The sequence below is a fragment of the Rhagoletis zephyria genome, unplaced genomic scaffold (genome assembly GCF_001687245.7).
Source record: "Rhagoletis zephyria isolate East Lansing unplaced genomic scaffold, Rhagoletis_zephyria_1.1 Rzeph_scaffold_04513, whole genome shotgun sequence".
NCBI classification, from domain to species: domain Eukaryota; kingdom Metazoa; phylum Arthropoda; class Insecta; order Diptera; family Tephritidae; genus Rhagoletis; species Rhagoletis zephyria.
Window position 1 is genome coordinate 24675 of NW_016161596.1, and position 20490 is coordinate 45164.

The 20490-nt window shown below is 36.8% G+C and overlaps 1 protein-coding gene across 2 annotated transcripts in view; it reads left to right on the forward strand.

The window, feature by feature from the left end:
• LOC108370839 (gamma-interferon-inducible lysosomal thiol reductase-like) overlaps positions 1-14701 on the forward strand; it is an 18225-nt gene extending 3524 nt beyond the window's left edge. Inside the window, exons 1-5 of one of the 2 annotated variants that reach the window (XM_017626249.1) lie at positions 6606-6929; positions 12200-12382; positions 13935-14102; positions 14246-14386; positions 14453-14701. In XM_017626249.1, coding sequence (XP_017481738.1) covers positions 6846-6929; positions 12200-12382; positions 13935-14102; positions 14246-14386; positions 14453-14554 — 678 coding nt within the window. In that variant the 5' untranslated portion in view covers positions 6606-6845 and the 3' untranslated portion in view covers positions 14555-14701. Of the gene's footprint in view, positions 1-6605; positions 6930-12199; positions 12383-13934; positions 14103-14245; positions 14387-14452 lie in introns of those variants that run through there. The other variant, XM_017626250.1, reaches the window with a different exon arrangement.
• The last annotated feature ends 5789 nt before the right edge of the window (positions 14702-20490 follow it).

The following is a 20490-nucleotide window of genomic DNA, read 5'->3' on the forward strand; positions in this document are numbered from 1 at the left end:
AAAAAAAAAAAACATATTTAAAAATGTAATTTTCATTTCGTAAAATCGTGTTTTATACAAGTAGTATTTAGTTCCTTTAAACGATGTATTCAATGTACATACATCATGAAAATTTTATACAAAATTCCTTAGGTGCCGTCGCCGGCCCCGCCGCGCTGATATTTTCGTAACTCGGCGGCGGCGCGTAAGGAATGACAAAAAACCGCGGCGGCGGCGGCGTGGCTCGGCGACGTATACCTCTAAAAGGAGATATCCAAAAATGGAGATATTGATTAGTTTAATATGACTGCGTCACCAACTAAATTTTTACTAAATCATGGAAAAAGTTGTAGTCAATGTCTCGGAAACTAAGGTAGATATCTAAAAACTGATAACACCAATCGAAAGACCTTATTTCAAAATTTATAACTGCATCTAGAACTAAAAATCGTCAAAATGGCGCTTACGACAATCTTTACCCAGGCGACGATATGTCCCAGTAGAAATTTTATGCATACGACATCGCTGTTGGTGGCATGAGCTTGCTGCTATGTATACATGCCAGTATAAATGAACCTTCATTTCCATTTAACACGCGTGGTTTCTCAGAGCGTATACGTACTCTATACATACACTTGTACTACTGCGATATACATATGGCTGTATTAATGTTTCAAACATACAAAAATGCATTAATGGAACCGTAGATTTTGATTAAATTCAGGGCATATGCTGGTTTTAACGAGAAAAGCTTGAATCTCAAATATCGCCAAAATCGGTTTACATTATCGTCCAGTAATTCTAGAAAAACAGGCACAAATTAAAAAAAAAAAATTTTGATGAAATTCGGCTTGCCCTGCTCGTCTATGCCAACATTTTCCAACTTGGCAGATAATAAAGAATTTCTTATTACGGCGCCCACCTCCTACACAACTTTTTTGCCTCCAAGTACAAAATTTTTTGAATTTTGGGGAAAATGAACAGGCACATTTATTTTATTTCTAATGGAGTTCCTATTTCTTCATTTTAAAATGACAAAACGAAAACATTTACAATACCTGCATACTTAATTATGTGCGCGATATGTATTTACACTGAAACTTTCAATTTTACCTACATTTTATACAACAAAGGCTGAGCTAAGGCAAGCAGGACTCTTGCCATCGAAAACGGATCTCGTCCAGAGGGGCGTAATTTTTGGCTGAATGTTGTTTGTGATTAATATATTGGCGAGTCATTAATATCTACACTTTCTCTCATTTCCACTTTATATCGCATATTATTTATTTTATGTACGTCTTTCCTTTCAGCTCTACAATACAAATTCAATAAATTTTACAGGAGGTGGGTCTATAAAAGGAAGAATAGAAGCTGAGCTCACAGTTCCTCGCAGCTGGAACTATTTGAGATAAGACACGCATATTTAATGTTTACTTATCCTAAGCATAATTTAGCTCGCTTCCTAGGTCCTTTTTAAATATTCCTTTTTAAAGTAAGCACTGAAAAATTATACACTCACAAAATTATGTAGAATTTCAAGGTTAACTGTTTTATACATTTCAAAAGATTAAAAAAAATGTTGAGCAATGTTTGACCCCAGATATATTTAAAAACTGCTAATTAATCAAATTGGTTTTTTATATATCCGCACAAGTTTAAAAATTAATTCAAATTACCTGCGACAAAATCAAAATTTTTTCTTACAAATTTATTTTTTCACATTGCTACTACTTTAAGCTCGTGTCATGATTGCAAATATGCATTTTTATCAAAAATTATTATACCCGAGCGCACTTGTGCACAAGGGTATTATAACTTTGTTCACATAACGGTTGTTTGTAACAGGCAAAACGAATCGTCCGTCCGTCCGCCTGTGCACACGATAACTCGAGATATCTTAACGAAACTTGGTATGTGCACTTCTTTCGGGCGTAGGACGGATGGTATTGAAAATGGGCGAAATCGGACAATAACCACGCCTACCTCCCATATAACGGTAATTTGGAGAAATACGAAATCTTCGATAAATCAATAAACATTAAAGCTTATTTACTCAAAATTGATGCTTGCAACAATTCTTTACCAAGAAATACGTTTATGATAAAATTTTGGAAAATGGGCGTGGCACCGCCCACTTATGATCACATATATATATCTCGGTAACCGTTCTACCAATTTGTACCAAACTCGGTATGGTTATTGTGCTTGCCACATGGAAGCAAAACGTTGAAAATTATTGGAATCAGATTTTAATTACGACCACTTTTCATATAACGGAAAATTTCAGAAATGCTTGAAACTTCAATATTTCGAAATTTAAGGACGCTAATTTACTCAAAATTGATACACACCGGCTTACCATGTAGCGGTAGCTTTCGCAAAGGTGAAAACCATATACTTAGTACCTGCGCCGGGTATTTAATGTTCGGCTCCGCCCGAACTTAGACTTTCTTACTTGTTTTTGGTTTGAGTTAGCTGGATATTTTGTTATACATCTGCGTAATTACTTTTTCAGAATTCGCTAATCCGTTTGAACTACTTTTGGCCGCTGTAGTCCCATAGTGCATCGGGTGCTCTGCAGGTATTAGATATATGTAATTAAAAAATTAAAAATTATTTGAAATTAATAATTTAGTAAAATAAAAGAAAGTAAATTCAAATAAAATAAAATAAACTGAGTGCATGNATCGGGTGCTCTGCAGGTATTAGATATATGTAATTAAAAAATTAAAAATTATTTGAAATTAATAATTCTTAAAATAAAAGAAAGTAAATTCAAATAAAATAAAATAAACTGAGTGCATGCAATCTAGAGGTGTCAAACTATCGATGGCACTATCGATAGTAACGATAGTTTCCGTTTTTTGCTACTATCGATGAGTAGTGATAGTTTTCAACTCTAACGTACATAGTCCTTTCGAGCGGAAGAAGTGAAACTTAAAAACTCAGTAAGGAAGAAGTTTGGAATGTATTTAGTTGAAATATTTTGGCACGAGCTTTATTTGTATTATGACTGTTTAGTTTATATCGATGGCTGAGTGGAAGATCGACCTATCTCGGCAGCCAGTTGAAAAAATTCATCTCAAAAATCTCAAAAAACTTTTCAAGAACGCCCTATTTCAGAATTTAATTGAAAAACACACTATCTCAAAATTCGATTCAAAAACGCCCTATCACACTTCAAAATGTATTGAAAATATGCTGATATAGGGCGTTTTTGAATCGGCAGCTGAGATATGGCGTTTTTGAAACGAATTCTGAAATAGGGCGTTCTTGAAAAGTTGTTTGAGATAGAGCGTTTTTGAACTGGCTGCCGAGATAGGTCGATCTTCCATCCAGCCATCGGTATGTAATTATTAATTGAAAAATTATCTTAGTTTTAATCTCAATTTTTATCTTCAACTTCATCATCATCTTCGTTGCTATTATTTTAGCAGCACTACCAAGCCCAGACTGGGTCGGTTTGGCCATCATCCGTTGTCGCCAATCTCAACTAACGGTAGGTAAAGAGGTGGTTGGTGTCATAGGAATGTGCATGCTGAAAAATTAGGTCTGGCGTGATTAGCATGCCCAACCCAGGTCCTCAGTTTGTCATTGGCCACCCTCATAATTCCAAATTTGTGGAAAGAGTCTTGTCATCCGATAACTCTCGTTTCCTCGCTAGAGAGCCACTGCTCCCGTACTTCACGTGGCACCTAACCCCAGAAAAACATTAGCGTNAGTTTGCCCATCATCCGTTGTCGCCAATCTCAACTAACGGTAGGTAAAGAGGTAGTTGGTGTCATAGGAATGTGCATTCCGGAAAAATTAGGTCTGGCGTGATTAGCATGCCCAACCCAGGTCCTCAGTTTGTCATTGGCCACCCTCATAATTCCAAATTTGTGGAAAGAGTCTTGTCATCCGATAACTCTCGTTTCCTCGCTAGAGAGCCACTGCTCCCGTACTTCACGTGGCACCTAACCCCAGAAAAACATTAGCGTGGCATCCGTGTGGTGCCCCACTATCGCATCTACCTAGTAGCGTTGGACCTGCCAAGGACGTTTGGCACCGCCTGTCTGGTCACATTGTGGCTTCCTCTAACCACAGGGACTCAAATGGTGGTTAGCGAATTATCTGAGTAGTCGGAAGTCGTCATTATGTTCTATAACTTTTATATTCTCATTTCTGCACGGAGCATAACCCTTCGGCATAGTCAAAGAGGTGTTGTTGACAATATAAAAAGAAGCCGGTCGGCTCTGAATTGTGCTGCGCCTAAGTATTTGGTTACCGGGGACTAGTTGAACACAGTCGACGAAGCCTCAGACTTATTAGAAAGCTGCTCTACGGACATAGACACGATGCATCCTGCACAACCAGGGGACCTGACAGCGTAAGCTATTACCAGCATCCACTGCGACTATCGCCCCATGAATGCCATTATCACCACGAATTGAAGATGAAGAGCTTCGGATGGCACGTGAGACCCCCGTTACTCTGGCTCAGTTTAGGAGTGGATATTGCAGTGTTCTAAACTCGTACTTATCCAGTTTTCAACATACAAAGTACATGTCCGGCTTGAATGACGAATAGTCTATCTGCTCAGCCAGTCGAATTACCAACAGCACAGGTTTGGGTGCCAAAGATCGTGCCCTCTGCACCTATGTCACGGTGATATCCTGTCTGGTGACAGGTGATAGGGCATATACAAATATTAAACATTTCGAGCTCGACACCGAACGACCGAANATTGGGTGCCAAAGATCGTGATACGCGTTAAGTCCCCTACTGGCATATGTTTTTCCCTCTGCACCCATGTCACAGTGATATCCTGTCTGGTGACAGGTGACAGGGCATATACAAATATTAAACATTTCGAGCTCGACACCGAACGACCGAATAGCTATGCCCTGACATCCTGGGATGGTATCCATGTGGTCTATGTCTTCTTCGATGAGACGATCCAGCACAGAGTAGCATCGGATGAACGCTAGACCTCAGCCATTGTCTCGCTCCCGATCTTTACGGAGCACATTGTAGGCAGCAACGTTGAGCTGCTGCTCTACTTCGTTTCTTTGAACGCAGCTGAGTTTGTTTATTGCTCAGGTAAGTTCCGTGTAGCCAAGGCGGCTCTTTGGATGGGCGGGTGAAAGCCGCGGGTTGCGCGAGTTGGAAGCCGTGCAGGCAGTTGGTGTCATAAGGCTTAAGCAACAAGCACACACAAGCAACATACCTTATAGTCCACTCCTATGTGACATTAGAGCCGAACAGGTTCGTTGGAGGATGAATCCGTTACAAGTATTGCACCTAAACGAAGCGAAGTTTGAATGGAGTCGTCTCTGGTATCCGTGGTAGAAATAGGTTTCTGGTCAGAGGTTGGACTTACTGCCAGCTGCTCCCTGCTGCAAGGCAAATAAAAACCGAGTCATTCCGATGTGCCAGAACCGGCTGTCGTGGGAATGTCTAACGGCGTTTCCTTTTCTATAGAAAACTTTGCCTTCTCATTGCTCTCTACGCACAAATACTAAAAAGACTATACTAAAAGGCGACATTTTTTGTAGAAAAGAAAAAACCATAATGGTCCTCTAGAAAAAAGTTAGATTTTAATTTATTTTTTAATTATTCTTTAACGATAAGCCAAACGTTGGTTGGGAATTAGGTTTCTGCCATGAAAAAACTTAAATTAAAAAACATCTGTAGGTAAGTATTTCCATCCGTGCGACAACATCAAGACGCTCACCAGAACTCGGAGGGGAAGTGCGTCAAATATTTTTTATTTTGTCTTAAACATGCATACATACATACATACATACATACATATGTATATCAAGTGTGTCACACATGTACACCAGAAAACAACGATTGTATGTATGTATGTCTGTACATTAGGGTGGTCCAAAAATGCATGCGACTAAATAAAATCGGAATTTTAATGCTCTGGCCTGCCAGGATTGTTCTATACCGAAAAAAATATACCCTTGTTGTTTTATTTTTAAATAAAAAAAAAATAAAAAATTAGAGGTCGCTCCAATATTGGAAAAAAACAATTTCTATATGGTATAGAATTCTTGAAAATCAATGGGCTTTGCACTGAAAATTTAGTCGGAGCTTAAGTTCACATTTTATGCATAAGGCCCATTATTTTTAGATCGGAAAACTTCGTTTCTCTTCAAAAGACTTCTAGTAATAATACCCAATTGTTTATTTACTCATTTTTTAATAGAAACTAGTTTTTGTGGTCCAAAAACACCAACAAATACAATGGGGCAATCCACACATAATCGTTAGTATTAAAAATTGGTAAAATAAACATTTCCAATAGAGTTTTCCGATTAAAAAATATTGACTTTCAAGAATTGTATCCTATTTCTACGAACAACTTTTTCTCATATAAAATACATGAATAACGTTGACCGCTTTGAGCGACCTCTAAATATTTTTTGATTTCAAAATAAAAAACATACATTCGATACACAATAATTCTAGGGGGTGGGAGCTTTAAAATTTGGCTTTACTTTTTGTGCATGCATTTTTGGACCATCCTAATGTACATTTGCACATAGTACATACATACATATCTTTGTATTAAAATGTGCATGCCGCTACGTGTCTTAATTTTGCCATTCATTTACACATAGTATATTATTTTGTGTATTTATGTAGTTTACAGATGTTACGCTTTCAGGCATTCCCATTGTGTGGTTTTAGGAACATTTCGGAGCGCCCAGATTTTATTAAATCATATTCTGTGTTTAGAATACTATGTTCAGTCAGAGATTTGTTATGAGGTAGTGAAGTGATTATTTGAGCTGGAAGCGCTTAAAATGATAACAAAAACTTAACAACAACAACGAAAGTCAACCAATAATTAGTGGAGCAAAAAATTGAAAATGACAACGAAAAGGCAAATTTATATGCTATCAGCATTTTATAATTTAATAATATTGCATACAACAACAGCGTTTCTGGTTGAAGTAAGTACATATGTTTGCACATACCTACATATATGTACATATGTACATTAGGGTGGTCAAAAGAAAATTACAGTCGGATATTTTTTTGAATCACAAAATATTTAGAGGTCGCTCAAAGCAATCAAAATTTTCCATGTATAATTACTTAATGGGGAAAACCACTTTTTCGTAGAAATGGTATAGAATTCTTGAAAATCAATATTTTTCGATCGGAAAACCTTGTTTCTCTTTAGGAGACTGTCGATAATAATACCCAATTATATGTTTAACCATTTTCTAATAGTAATTATTTTTTTACAAAAACCCCAAGAGAAATGCAATGGGAGGACCCATAAAAATCGCTTATATTAAAAAATGGCAAAATAAACAATTAAGTATTATTATTGGAAGTCTCCTGAACAGAAGCAGAGTTCTCTGATCGAAAAATATAGATTTTCAAGAATTGTATACCATTACCACAAAAAGGGTTTTTTCCCCATATAAAATACATGACAAATTTTGAGCGCTTTGAGCGACCCCTCTACATTTGCACATGCATTTGTCGGCCACCCTAATTTACATGCATATGTGTGTACATGCTCTGAACTTGGTCATGTGAACTCTTATTTTGGCACAAAAATCGTCTCCGGGGACCGAGTGGGTGGAAATTACAAACTTGTTTTTTCATATGGGAACCGACCCGATCTAATGTACATTTGTAACCCTATGTATGATTAGCGCCATCGGATAACTAATAGTAGGGGTCTTCATCTAAAGTGATAAAGGGATATATCGCTTAAATTTATCAGTTTATCCGCATTCTTTCATGAACGCACCTTGGTAAATAATTGCACAAAATTGTTTATTATTTAACTTATATGGCTTGTGACGTTTCATTCTTACCTCGTCCATTGTGTTCATTTGCTTTTATGTGTTATGTTATGTATTTTGCTGAAATTTATACATTTATCCACCAAAGTCGCGTGATAAAGTGATAAACTTTGGTTAAATAGATTTCCATACAAAGTTTGACAGTTCATTTATCAAAATGATAAATTTATCACTTTATCAAGTTTATCAAGAGTTTATCACTTTTAATGAAAACCCCTAATGGCTTTTGTGATACATACATATTAGAGCTCTGCGCGAGACGATTAAAATTTCCAAACGAACTGTGTACAGTAGAACTGTTTATTATAACCGAGCGCAGTTGTGCTAACGGTTTTTCGATTCCCTAACGGTTGAGTAAGTGAGGGAAGTATATATAGATATATATACACCAAAATACTCAGAATGAAGGGAAAAGTCTATTAGGCCATGTCGTCCGTGTACACGATTACTTGAGAAAAATTCAGATATCTTGGAGAAATTTGGGAAAATAAGGTTGCCCTTTATCCAATACCGTATCGGTATCGGATCCAAATTGTTGAACGTGGGAATTTGAAGTACCTATAATTTTGGCATAAAATAAGGCCACCATGGGCTCATTGTGATGCCATATTAGAGACGCATTACGTCCCTCCCTCTTACGTTAGAAGGGAAACCACTTTGCCGCTGCAGTTCAACCGAACATTGACATCATGGTACCTACCATGATAAAAACATAGCAAGGTATAACCGTTCTCTCAATTTGTCGGCCATGATTTTTTTTTGAAGTTTGCCAACATTTTAAAATCATATAAAAGTGAAAATAAAAAATTGAAATTGTACGAAATTGTTGTTGCTTTAGATTGAAAATGAAAATGTGTGTGTGAGTTTGTGAGTAAATTTAAAAATTAAATTGTTTGGAAACGTCAAGAATTTTAAAAGTGACTCTCAGCGGTTCTACCTTACTATATTTTTATCATGGTACCTACGACAGTAGTTTTTGACTGAATACCTATTCTACTTCCCTACTCATTACGTGGGTTCCCATCATGATTCAATAATACAAGACTAGATAATTATTGACAGCCGCGGTTTGACACTCCCTTACAAAAGGTTGCATTTACGAAGGACAGAGAAAGGGGAAGAATGCAATTCCTTGTTGCGAAAATGGTAGTAGAAAAGTACGCAAAATAGGCAACTAGTAGTGAAATTCCTTCTGTAAATTCCAATGTATTTGTAGGAAATCAGACATTTTAAACGAAGTATTGAACGAAATATTAATATATCTACTTCTATCTAATTACTTAATTTATGTGCTATTCAGATGTAAAAAAAAAATGCAAAAGGACTCAAAATTAATATAAAACTACTATGAGATTTATTTAAACATCCAATTTAAAAACAATTTATGTTTTCATCAGTTAAATGTACTTCATATGCATATACAAATAAACATATCGTACAAAAGCTTCTACTTCTATTTCACAGCAAAGCTACACTTTTTCCAAGTAAATTTGTAAAGAAGCAACACGCTGCCACTGCTAAGGGAGCGGTGCGAGAGAGACAACTGTCAGTTTATCGAACCTTGTGTTATTGAATCATGGGTTCTCATCAGGCAGTGCCCGGTTAGAGCTCTAATTACATGTCGGGGCAGTGGACGTTTCAAGCAGAGGAGAGGGCGAGATCTACGTTTATCCAACTCAGGCCAAATATGCCCTGCTATCCCGCACTTGTGGATTCCGCAGTCCATATTTTGTTTGCCCATTCGATAAAGATTTTTTCCTGCTTGAGCTTGCAGGAAGATAGCAGAATGTCCACATTGCGAGCGGTACTGATTGCAGATTATAAGGTTCTTTTCCTTGCGAGTTCATCTGCAACACATTTGCTCAATATGTCTCTAGGAGCCTGGCACCCATACGACATGAGTGACACATCTCACTGCAAATTCATTTATAGGCAATATAGATGGTGCGTCTGACTCGCGAGTCATTTGTGTACGTGTTGACTCGCCTTCGACTACACACAGTTGAGTCATTCAGAGTCATGGCAAGCTTTTATGTCGATTTGTCACAATTAAGTGCTTTGATAGCCGCCTGGCTGTCAGCAAATATATTAGGTTCATTCCTTATCTTTTTGGACTAAAATCTGAAAAGTGTCAAAATGTCAGAGCGTAAGCAAAATGCGCTCACTAAATAACAGGAAAAGTAAAGGAACGCAAAAAACCAAATTTTTAGTCCAACGAATGGCAACAACAAAGCTAACGTCAAATAAGAATGTAAATGTATGTACAAAACACATTCACACAAGCACAAGCACAATAAACACTTTCTATATCAATTATTTTTTACCTCCTTCCAATTTGAATTCATTTTTTTTACTTTTTAGATTATTCTCACTTTTTGACTACTTCGGACTGATGAGAGTCACTCTCACCGAGTGTTGCTCTCTCATTTTTACTGTCATTTCCGAGTTAAGGAACGCTTTTTGGACTAAATCTGACTAGTTCGGACTTTTTCTGACTATTTCTGGGAGATAAGAAACGCTCCTAGTTACTGCATTCAAATTTCAGCTTCGTTTATAGCTGTAACTTCAGACGCAAACTGAGGCTTACTGCCGTCCCTAAATTGGAGCGCTAAGCGTTGCGTTATCCATTGTCGACGAGTGTCAGCGCGCGCTATCCCCAAATCAACGCGTCGTAATTTTTGACGTTTTCTCAGATCCTCTCGTTTTTATTCTCGTTTCCTCTTTCACTTTTTTGTCCTTTCTCTTTCTTTCCGTCTTCCGCATCCAACTTCAACACGTAACGCCCTGTCAAAAATGAAAATTCCATTTGCTCGGCGTTAGCGCCGCGTTATTGTGGGATGCTTCATACAAATTGTATGGGCATGAGGATTTTTGACAGTTGTTTGGCGCTTGACGCGCCAATTTAGGGATGGCAGTAAGGTTGCAGACAGAGTGGAAGCGAAGCCGAAGATGAAGATGAAGACGAAGCCGAAGACGAAAAACAGTGCAGTAGTAAACATGTGAAAGTGATCACAGTGCAAACGAAGACGAAGATGAAGACGTTGCGCAAGCAGTCAACTTGAAACTGTGCGGTACTGTTTTCAAAGACGAATCGCCTGTTGTGATGAGTTGTTTAAAATTTATTTAACTGTTTGCAACTGTGAAAAAACGCGTTTTTCAAGAAATTCGCAAAATTTTTGTCAAAATGTAATCAAACGTATTAATTGGCACACTTGTATATTCGAAAAATGTCTGTCCGTCTTGCCGTAACACATAATACAAGTGGCGAAATTCTCCAAACGTTGTCCTATACAAATATTTCATGAATAGCTGTTTTTTTCTTTAGATTTTATATAAAAAAAGGTTTTATTTAGAAACAAATCTTCATATCATTCATCTTCCACTATGTACACTCGCCAGCATGGCCGCAACGCAAACAATTCGGCTTCGGATCCGTCTTCATCTTCGACTTCGCTTCCACTCTGTCTGCAACCTAAGACAGAGTTCTTGCATGTAGAGCCTACTCCCTACCATCAGATCTAACTTGGAGCCATCGGTTTAGATGGCTGCTGAATCAGAGTAGGAGATTAGGTTTGAATCCTCCTCCCCTCCACCCCTTGTGGCGATCCTTCTTTGAAAACTGTTCCTCAATTCAGTGTAATCCGGCCACCTGAAGTCTGCTGGAAGGTCTTAGAGAATTCTAGAGTGTCCGAACCTCGTATCACTACACTTAATCAACGCGTGTAGTGCGATAGCATTACAATTTGCCTGTAGTTTACCATATACGTCCACAGATAGAATATGAAGCAGGGTCTCTAGAGATTTAATCGGCGTTGAGGGTAACACCCCCCCCATTATTTCAAAGTTTTTAAAAATGGGTGCCGCGCTGACCTATAACTACATACATATATGGGTAAGGCTTCCTCAAGTGGACCCCGAATTTACCAAGATTAATATTTTTCAATGATATTCAGGCAGCGCCGAGTTTTGTAGTCGAAAAGTACACTGTGTAAATTTTGTTGCAAAATTCCAAATAGTTTTTTTAATCAACAGTTTAAAATTTTTTCAGTGTTTTGGAAATTTTTATTTTTCTTTGAATATAAGTGTCCGAATGAAAAATTTTTTTTGGTGCAGATTTAAAAAACGTTAAACAAGGTTAAACTATACAATGGAATTATTTGCGTTAAAAAAATATTTTTTTTGTGCTTTTCAATATTTTTTTTATGATAAATTGAACTTTTAAGCAATTTCTGCCAGCGTGCGGGCCATAGTTGCGGGTAGAGGCCTGAGGAAGCCTTACCCATATATGTATATGTATTTAATTGACCGATCTATATCTATGAAATTCATCGATGTTGTGAGATAGGATCTTTCTATATGCATACATATACATATGTTACTCCAATATTCTATTCTTTCAGACCACAAACTCGTCTTCTGCATCACAATTAACCTCGGACCAGTTTCTGAAGGTGGGAGTTTACTATGAGACACTCTGTCCCGATAGCCGTGAATTCATTCGCAATTCACTTTATGATGCAATGATTATAAATGACTGGATAAAATATATCGATCTAGAATTGGTGCCATATGGAAAAGTAACGGTATGAAGGAGATATTGACTGTCACTGCCAGATTTACATATCGCACCTTAACTGGTCTATTCTGCGCTAGTAATAAAAATTTTGTAACCGGTAAATAAAGTTTCCTATTAATTTGTAAATCCTTTTCCCATCCCGTGCACTCTTGTAACCTGTAAAGTTTGTTGCCATCTCACAAGTTGTTAACAAAACATTGCTCTGTGAACTATGCCATGTCAGAATTTCGACAAATCTTCTTAGCTGAATTACTGAATATTTTGACTGCATTACCAACGAACCTAGAATCACTGGTAACAAGAATTTGTAAAATTTTTCGATAATAAGAATTTCCGGTTACAAAATCATCGGTAACCAGTGATCGGACTTCTACCACATTGTGGTAGATCTGCCACTTTTTTGAGCATCTACCACACAAGGTCTGAAATCTACCACATATTCGCATTTTTGAGTAGTATCGACATAATTTTCTTAAGTTTAAGGGCAAAAATTGTCCAACACTAAACACTAAAAATAGGCAGAATGGGATTATAAAATAAACTGTAAATAAAATATTAAATTTTTTCAATATTAAATTTTTCGGCAGGAAACATTTTTTTATTGTGTTAAATTGCAAAATATATGATTTATAAAAATAATTAATAGCAAAAATGTTAAAAAAACGACGATTTTTGTGAAAGTATTAGCAAATCTCAGTGCATCTAAAGTTTCTAAAGCGTTGTTTACTTTTACTTGCGAATTGTCAAAATCGGCAAATCCCAAGTACCGGTTTCTGGAACGTGCCACATTTGTTCGCTACATCGTGATGTGATAACAAGAAAAACTGGCAGCACTCCGCAAGGTTGCAGAAATCTTTCAAAATATGTTCGAAAAATATCTTGATATGAAAGGAACTGCTTTTGCCAAAAGTCAACGAAATTTTTAGCAACTTCAATCTTGCACTTTATTATACTAAAATTATTTTTTTTTTTAAGATTCTAATTAAGATGTTTGCAATTTATGTTAAACCTTGCAGATTTTTTTTTTTAATTTTTGTACAAAGTTTGATCTAAAACCTGAGATCTACCACATTTTTATAAAATCTACCACATTTTTTTCCAGATTCTACCACACAAATTTTTTTTGAAGTCCGATCACTGTAGGTAACGTGGAGAAAAGACAAAAACGTGCACATCAAAAAAATCCCAAATGTTCAGGAGAGGCAAAAAATGTGCTTAACTGAAGGATGTACCTCCCATTAGCGTTGACTAGACATGGTGCAAACAGCCCTTAGGGTGCGATATGTACATATTTATCATTTAGTACTTTTGTACTCGTACATATGTACATATATTTATCATGCTCCCAAGGCACATTAACCAAGTAGGAACAGCTGGGTTGCAATTTTTTATTTTTTTTCATTCAAAATGGCCCATGAATTGTCATTTTTATTTATAAAATCAACAACAAAATACTCTCAGCTGTTTAATGTGCCTGACACGCGCCTCAAACTGCTCGATAGTGTCGCCAGTACAGAAATCTGTTTTGAATTGCGAGTTTTTTTGCTAACTGTTTTCAGTCATGGACGGATCCCACAACAAACATAACAACTCTTTTCTGCCAGCATGGACACAGCGAGTGCGAGCAAAATGCATTGCATGCCTGCATTGTAGAGCATAACGATGTAAAGGACCAAGTGAAATTAATAAGCTGTCTAATGAATGGTCATGCGAAAAATCTTGATGAGGTACTTAAGACCAAAAAGCATTTATTTGTTTTTAAAATAAATATTTAAAACCAAGCACATCGACAATTTTTTAATTTAAAACTTTAAAATTATTCCGATTTTTAAACCTTTTTTTTAATTTCTTATTTAACTTTGATTGCAAGTGTGCTAATGACTTGGTCATAGATGTGAGCGCTGTGAAGGAGTGTAAAGCCAAACGTAGTACGACAGATTTACTAAAGAAATATGGCGAAAAGACAGATGCGTTGGATATATCTTTTGTGCCATCAGTCACATTCGATGAAGTAAAATTTTACTTTATTAAAAAATCCAAAAATATTACCTAACTATTTGTTATGTTTTTATTGCAGAAATTCGATCGTTGGCGTCAACGTTATTTCATTTACAATTTTTCTGTAGTGTTCTGTCGGGAGTATAAAGCGAAATTTAATACTATACCACCGCATTGTTAGACAAAATATCAATATCATAAAAATGTGTTAAAAAAGTCCTTTTTAATAAATTTGGAATAATGTAATTTAACACTTAAGTAATAAATAAATAAAATTTAGTGAGCAAGCACTTTTAAATAAAATAAATATCAACAACTCCAACATGCGAGTTTGACGGAGTTCACAGTTTGTTTTTGGGAAAATAAATTGAAATTATGTAGTAGGCTCACAAGGAGCGAACCAAGTTATAGTCGCCCAATAGGTGCATCGAAGATACTGTAATAAATATGTACATGAAGAACTAGTGTAAATTATCGGCTTGCTTCGTGGCGCCCGATAAAAACTTCTGCGTTTTCCAAAGCAAAAAATTATGTTGGAAAGCGCCAATGACTTATAAAGTAAAATTGTTTAGTTTAGGTTGAAACGACTGAAGAGCAGAACCACATTCTCACACATAAGCCAAGGATGATGTTATACGACTTTCTCAGGATACCCTGAATTATTTTGTTCGCTCCACCATTTACGATCGGGAATTACCCCATTTCCACGGACGATTTCATAAGTCGAATTGACCGTTCTCTGTCTCTGTGTTTTGTTCTTTTTTTCTTCGCTACAAAATTGATGCAAAATGTAAGTTATTGCTAAAAATTTAAAAATTTCTGTATTAAATTGGTGATGTACACATTTGTTAACAGGGACGAAAAGTTTAAGCTATTGCTCGGAATTGCTTATTCAGTGTTTCCAAGCTTAATTTTAATGGAGATGCTTATTTTGCTTATTTCAAGAAAACGGCCAAGAAATAGATTGCTATTATTCCGTGCGCGTGAATAGTATGGTCCGATGAATTTTGACATCTGATATTTTACAGCCTGCTGGCTCACATTTTCCTTACGAAATAATGGAAGGGCATATATTTCTGTTGAAAACAAGGGGCCTTGTGCTCCTCATAAAAAAATAAAAAACTTTTAGAAAACAATAACAGAAAGCGTAGCAAATTTCTTAAGAACTCGTACTAATAATAATAATAATAGATTGGCGCTTACACATATGTTAGTGTTTGGCCGAGCTTCTCCTCGTACTGCTTAAGAAAATTTGGCTAAATAAATTTTTCTTGACCATTTCTTGGGCGTTTTTTATTCGTCGAACTAAAGAAATGTTTTCAAATAATAACATTAAAAAAAAAAAAGATTTGGTTTTTATTAACCCGTAACTTCAATTGCATTTCTGCCTGGATACATGGTGAAATAAATATAAGGTGATGTCACTTACATAACCTCACTTTTTCTGCATGCCAATTGCGGCCATGAATTTTGGGGTAGCAGAAAAGGGGAAAACTGGCTCACATTTTCCTTACGAAATAATGGAAGGGCATATATTTCTGTTGAAAACAAGGGGCCTTGTGCTCCTCATAAAAAAATAAAAAACTTTTAGAAAACAATAACAGAAAGCGTAGCAAATTTCTTAAGAACTCGTACTAATAATAATAATAATAGATTGGCGCTTACACATATGTTAGTGTTTGGCCGAGCTTCTCCTCGTACTGCTTAAGAAAATTTGGCTAAATAAATTTTTCTTGACCATTTCTTGGGCGTTTTTTATTCGTCGAACTAAAGAAATGTTTTCAAATAATAACATTAAAAAAAAAAAAGATTTGGTTTTTATTAACCCGTAACTTCAATTGCATTTCTGCCTGGATACATGGTGAAATAAATATAAGGTGATGTCACTTACATAACCTCACTTTTTCTGCATGCCAATTGCGGCCATGAATTTTGGGGTAGCAGAAAAGGGGAAAACTGGCTCACATTTTCCTTACGAAATAATGGAAGGGCATATATTTCTGTTGAAAACAAGGGGCCTTGTGCTCCTCATAAAAAAATAAAAAACTTTTAGAAAACAATAACAGAAAGCGTAGCAAATTTCTTAAGAACTCGTACTAATAATAATAATAATAGATTGGCGCTTACACATATGTTAGTGTTTGGCCGAGCTTCTCCTCGTACTGCTTAAGAAAATTTGGCTAAATAAATTTTTCTTGACCATTTCTTGGGCGTTTTTTATTCGTCGAACTAAAGAAATGTTTTCAAATAATAACATTAAAAAAAAAACAGATTTGGTTTTTATTAACCCGTAACTTCAATTGCATTTCTGCTTGGATACATGGTGAAATAAATATAAGGTGATGTCACTTACATAACCTCACTTTTTCTGCATGCCAATTGCGGCCATGAATTTTGGGGTAGCAGAAAAGGGGAAAACTGGCTCACATTTTCCTTACGAAATAATGGAAGGGCATATATTTCTGTTGAAAACAAGGGGCCTTGTGCTCCTCATAAAAAAATAAAAAACTTTTAGAAAACAATAACAGAAAGCGTAGCAAATTTCTTAAGAACTCGTACTAATAATAATAATAATAGATTGGCGCTTACACATATGTTAGTGTTTGGCCGAGCTTCTCCTCGTACTGCTTAAGAAAATTTGGCTAAATAAATTTTTCTTGACCATTTCTTGGGCGTTTTTTATTCGTCGNTGGATACAAAAATTTAAAAATGATCTGTTTATTAACTTTACTTTTAGTACGCAGAAAAAGTGCTAATTTTTATTTGTGGACTGGTTTTGATAAATGTCCGATTAAAATTAGAGTCGGCAGTGATTTGTTCGTGATTCGCATGGTAATTGGATCTGAATTACCAATAAATGAGGATTCGCTCTTAAAATTTTGTATGGCGATTTACGTAATTCGAATGTTGGTCAAGAGTTTCAAACAAATCCAATCATTTTTTTAAAGTTGGTCGCCATTTTGGATCCACCAGATTCGTAAATATCAATCCCAGAAACCCACTGGAAACGTGTTTTAACCCTTGACAATGTTTAAAACGTTCAATATCAACGTTTTAATTTTAGTATATTTTTTTTTATTTGATCGCCATATTGGATCCACCATTTTGAATTTAAAAAAATTACTTCAGATTCGTAATCGGCGACCCCAAAAACTCTCGAGTGCCGGGTTTCGAACAAATCCAATCATTTTTTTAAAGTTGGTCGCCATTTTGGATCCACCAGATTCGTAAATATCAATCCCAGAAACCCACTGGAAACGTGTTTTAACCCTTGACAATGTTTAAAACGTTCAATATCAACGTTTTAATTTTAGTATATTTTTTTTTATTTGATCGCCATATTGGATCCACCATTTTGAATTTAAAAAAATTACTTCAGATTCGTAATCGGCGACCCCAAAAACTCTCGAGTGCCGGGTTTCGAACAAATCCAATCATTTAAAAAAAAAATGGACCGCCATTTTGAACTTCGAAAAACAAATTCCAACCCATTACAATGCGTAAATCGTTCAGTATCAACGTTTTAATTTTACTAGTGTCTTTTCGAGAGCATATTTTCGGGAACTAGATCCATTCTAATTGTCCAAGATAGGTCTGTAATTAAGGGAAAGTTCCCCAATAACACCAGAGTAATTATATGTAAAAACCACATTTTTAGCTGCATTTTACTATGTCAAGAAAAAAAAAATTGAGAACATCAGCGTTTTTATAAAAAAAAAACCGAGAAGTGCGACCTCTAAGAAAACTTTTTTTCAAAATAAAAAAATACGTGTATCCTTTTTCCTATGAATTTCCAAAAAGAGTGTTTTTATGAACCACTCTACTCCAGCCCCATCTATTGGTTCCATTTTTTTGTACGAATATTTCTTATCATGATACTAATACCTATTAGGAATTTCAACCAGATCGGTACTAGATATAAATACGATTTTTTTTTAATATCTCGATTCCAGTGCCATCTGCCGGCTCCATTTTTCGCAAAAAAATATTTTTCAATTAGGGGATTCACAAGACGTGTTAACCGTCGTAAAATCTTAAGCTTAACACTTGTTTATGTAAAATAGCGGTTAAAATGGTTGGGGGGTTGGCTAATTATATATTCTTTATCAGTTTAAAAGAATTTCGGTTTAGTTAGAAATCCCCTAAAACCATTTTAATTAAAAAAGATGTTAACCTTAAGATTTTACGACGGTTAACACGTCTTGTGAATCCCCTAATTATGTTAGTATACGTTTCGCGTTTTCTACATATGTATACGTACCCCAAGCCACCTAGCGGATGTATTTTTTGCAACAGTGTTTTTATTGCATAACAAATATGTATGCATAAGCATATTTCGAAAATGCCCTAAATCAGTCCTGAATTAAGGGATTTCTAAATATCTCGACCCCAGCGCCACCTGGCGAGTTATTTGGTAGCTCATGTAGACACCAGATGTCTAAGGAATAATATCCTAGCCTAGACTTCTCTCATGTATTCTACAGACTGTGCGTTGTTCTCTGGTCGAGGCGCAGAACAGACAATTCATTTAACCATATCCACAGCATATATAAATATCCTCTTAGTCAGCATTGTTCTGTAAGGACACGCCTCATTTAGAAGGTTATCTAAGCTTTGAGATCTCCACTTGTTATACCTTCCAGTAAACTCCTTGCCTGACGCGTTCCTACCGAACTATGCCAGTTTATATCCCTCAGAGGCGGAAGGGCTCGGGACCAACTGGTGTGATGGCCGCGTCCCTTGCGAGATATTCCGCTGTCTCATTACTCTCTATTTCCCTGTGACTCGTTTCCCACGCTAACTGGGTGATATTATGCCTACCAAGGGAAGTAGGTCTTCAATGCAATCGAGGAACAATTATGATTTGATTTCATATGATAAGACAGCTGTGAGTGTCGCCTGGCTGTCACTTAGAATTATGATTCCCTTGATTCGGTGCCTTCTATTTATAGTAATCTTCGCGCAAAGATAGATGGCGTAAGCTACCTCTTGTAAAATTTTTCAGACAGAGCTAAGATCTTGGTTCTGGGTGCGAAGACTCCTGCCCCGATTCCTTCCGGGGATTTTCGGGCCATCTGTGTACCAGTGACGGGTGTCAATCCGAAAGAGTCTCCAGGTTGCTTTGCTTTTAACCTTTTCGCCCTTTTAGAGTATAGTTGTACCATACTGTCCTCCCCCTTCGGTTTCAGCAATTCTAATATTCAGCAGCGTGTCTACCCAATTGCAGGAAAAAGGCTCAACATTTCCCTTCTCCACTTCCCTGCGCCCGTACTTTGGGATGTATTTTCAAAAGCCCCCTCTTTACTGAGCAAGCACAAAGCACTGTTTCGTCACATTCAGGGCTGTGTTTGGGGACCTTCCAGATCTGTATGCTTGTGGAAGGGGTGTAGAGGTGTTGCGTTCAAGATGTTAGTTCCAATATGGTTGTTTATTATCTTCTCCATTGTTTTCAATACTAAGGAGATTAAGTCAATAAGTATGAGAGACTTCGTTAGCGACTGGTTCCTCCGACCTTCACAATAAAGATTATTCGCGCCCTCCCCCATAACTGTGGAACGGAAACTTCCGCAAGACTGCTTTCCTTACGGCCACCAGGTGCGGTATTAGGCTCTCACCACCCCGATGTAGCATGCCTGGCCGGATGCCATCTACCCCTGAAGCCTTGCAGCACTGAAACATGACCAGCGTCGATCTTACGGAATTTTGGATAAATATACTTATTGCCAGTTGCGGTCAGATGGCCGCGGCCTGATCTTCCATATTTCCAGCTCCTTTTCCGGATTAGAGCCCGCGGGGAAGTGCGCTGTACAGAGGGATTGCCCTCCCTTCTTTGCTTTTAGTGTAGGGGCCTTCATAAAGTCAAAATGCTAGATCTGATTCTAGCTTTCCTCTGGGGCTAGAGCCCTATGCAGCATATGAAGAAGGAAGCGAGACGTATTTGCAGCAATAAGAATATAAATAAAGCCTAAAATTTTATCAGGGAGTTAGATTTCAAGACCAGGGCGAACTCCTGTAAAAAGATCCTTGGCGACCTAGCGACCGATGTCCAGAACGTACTTAAATAATGGAGGGAACACTTTTCCACACCATTGAATGGCAACAGCCTGAAAGTGGTGG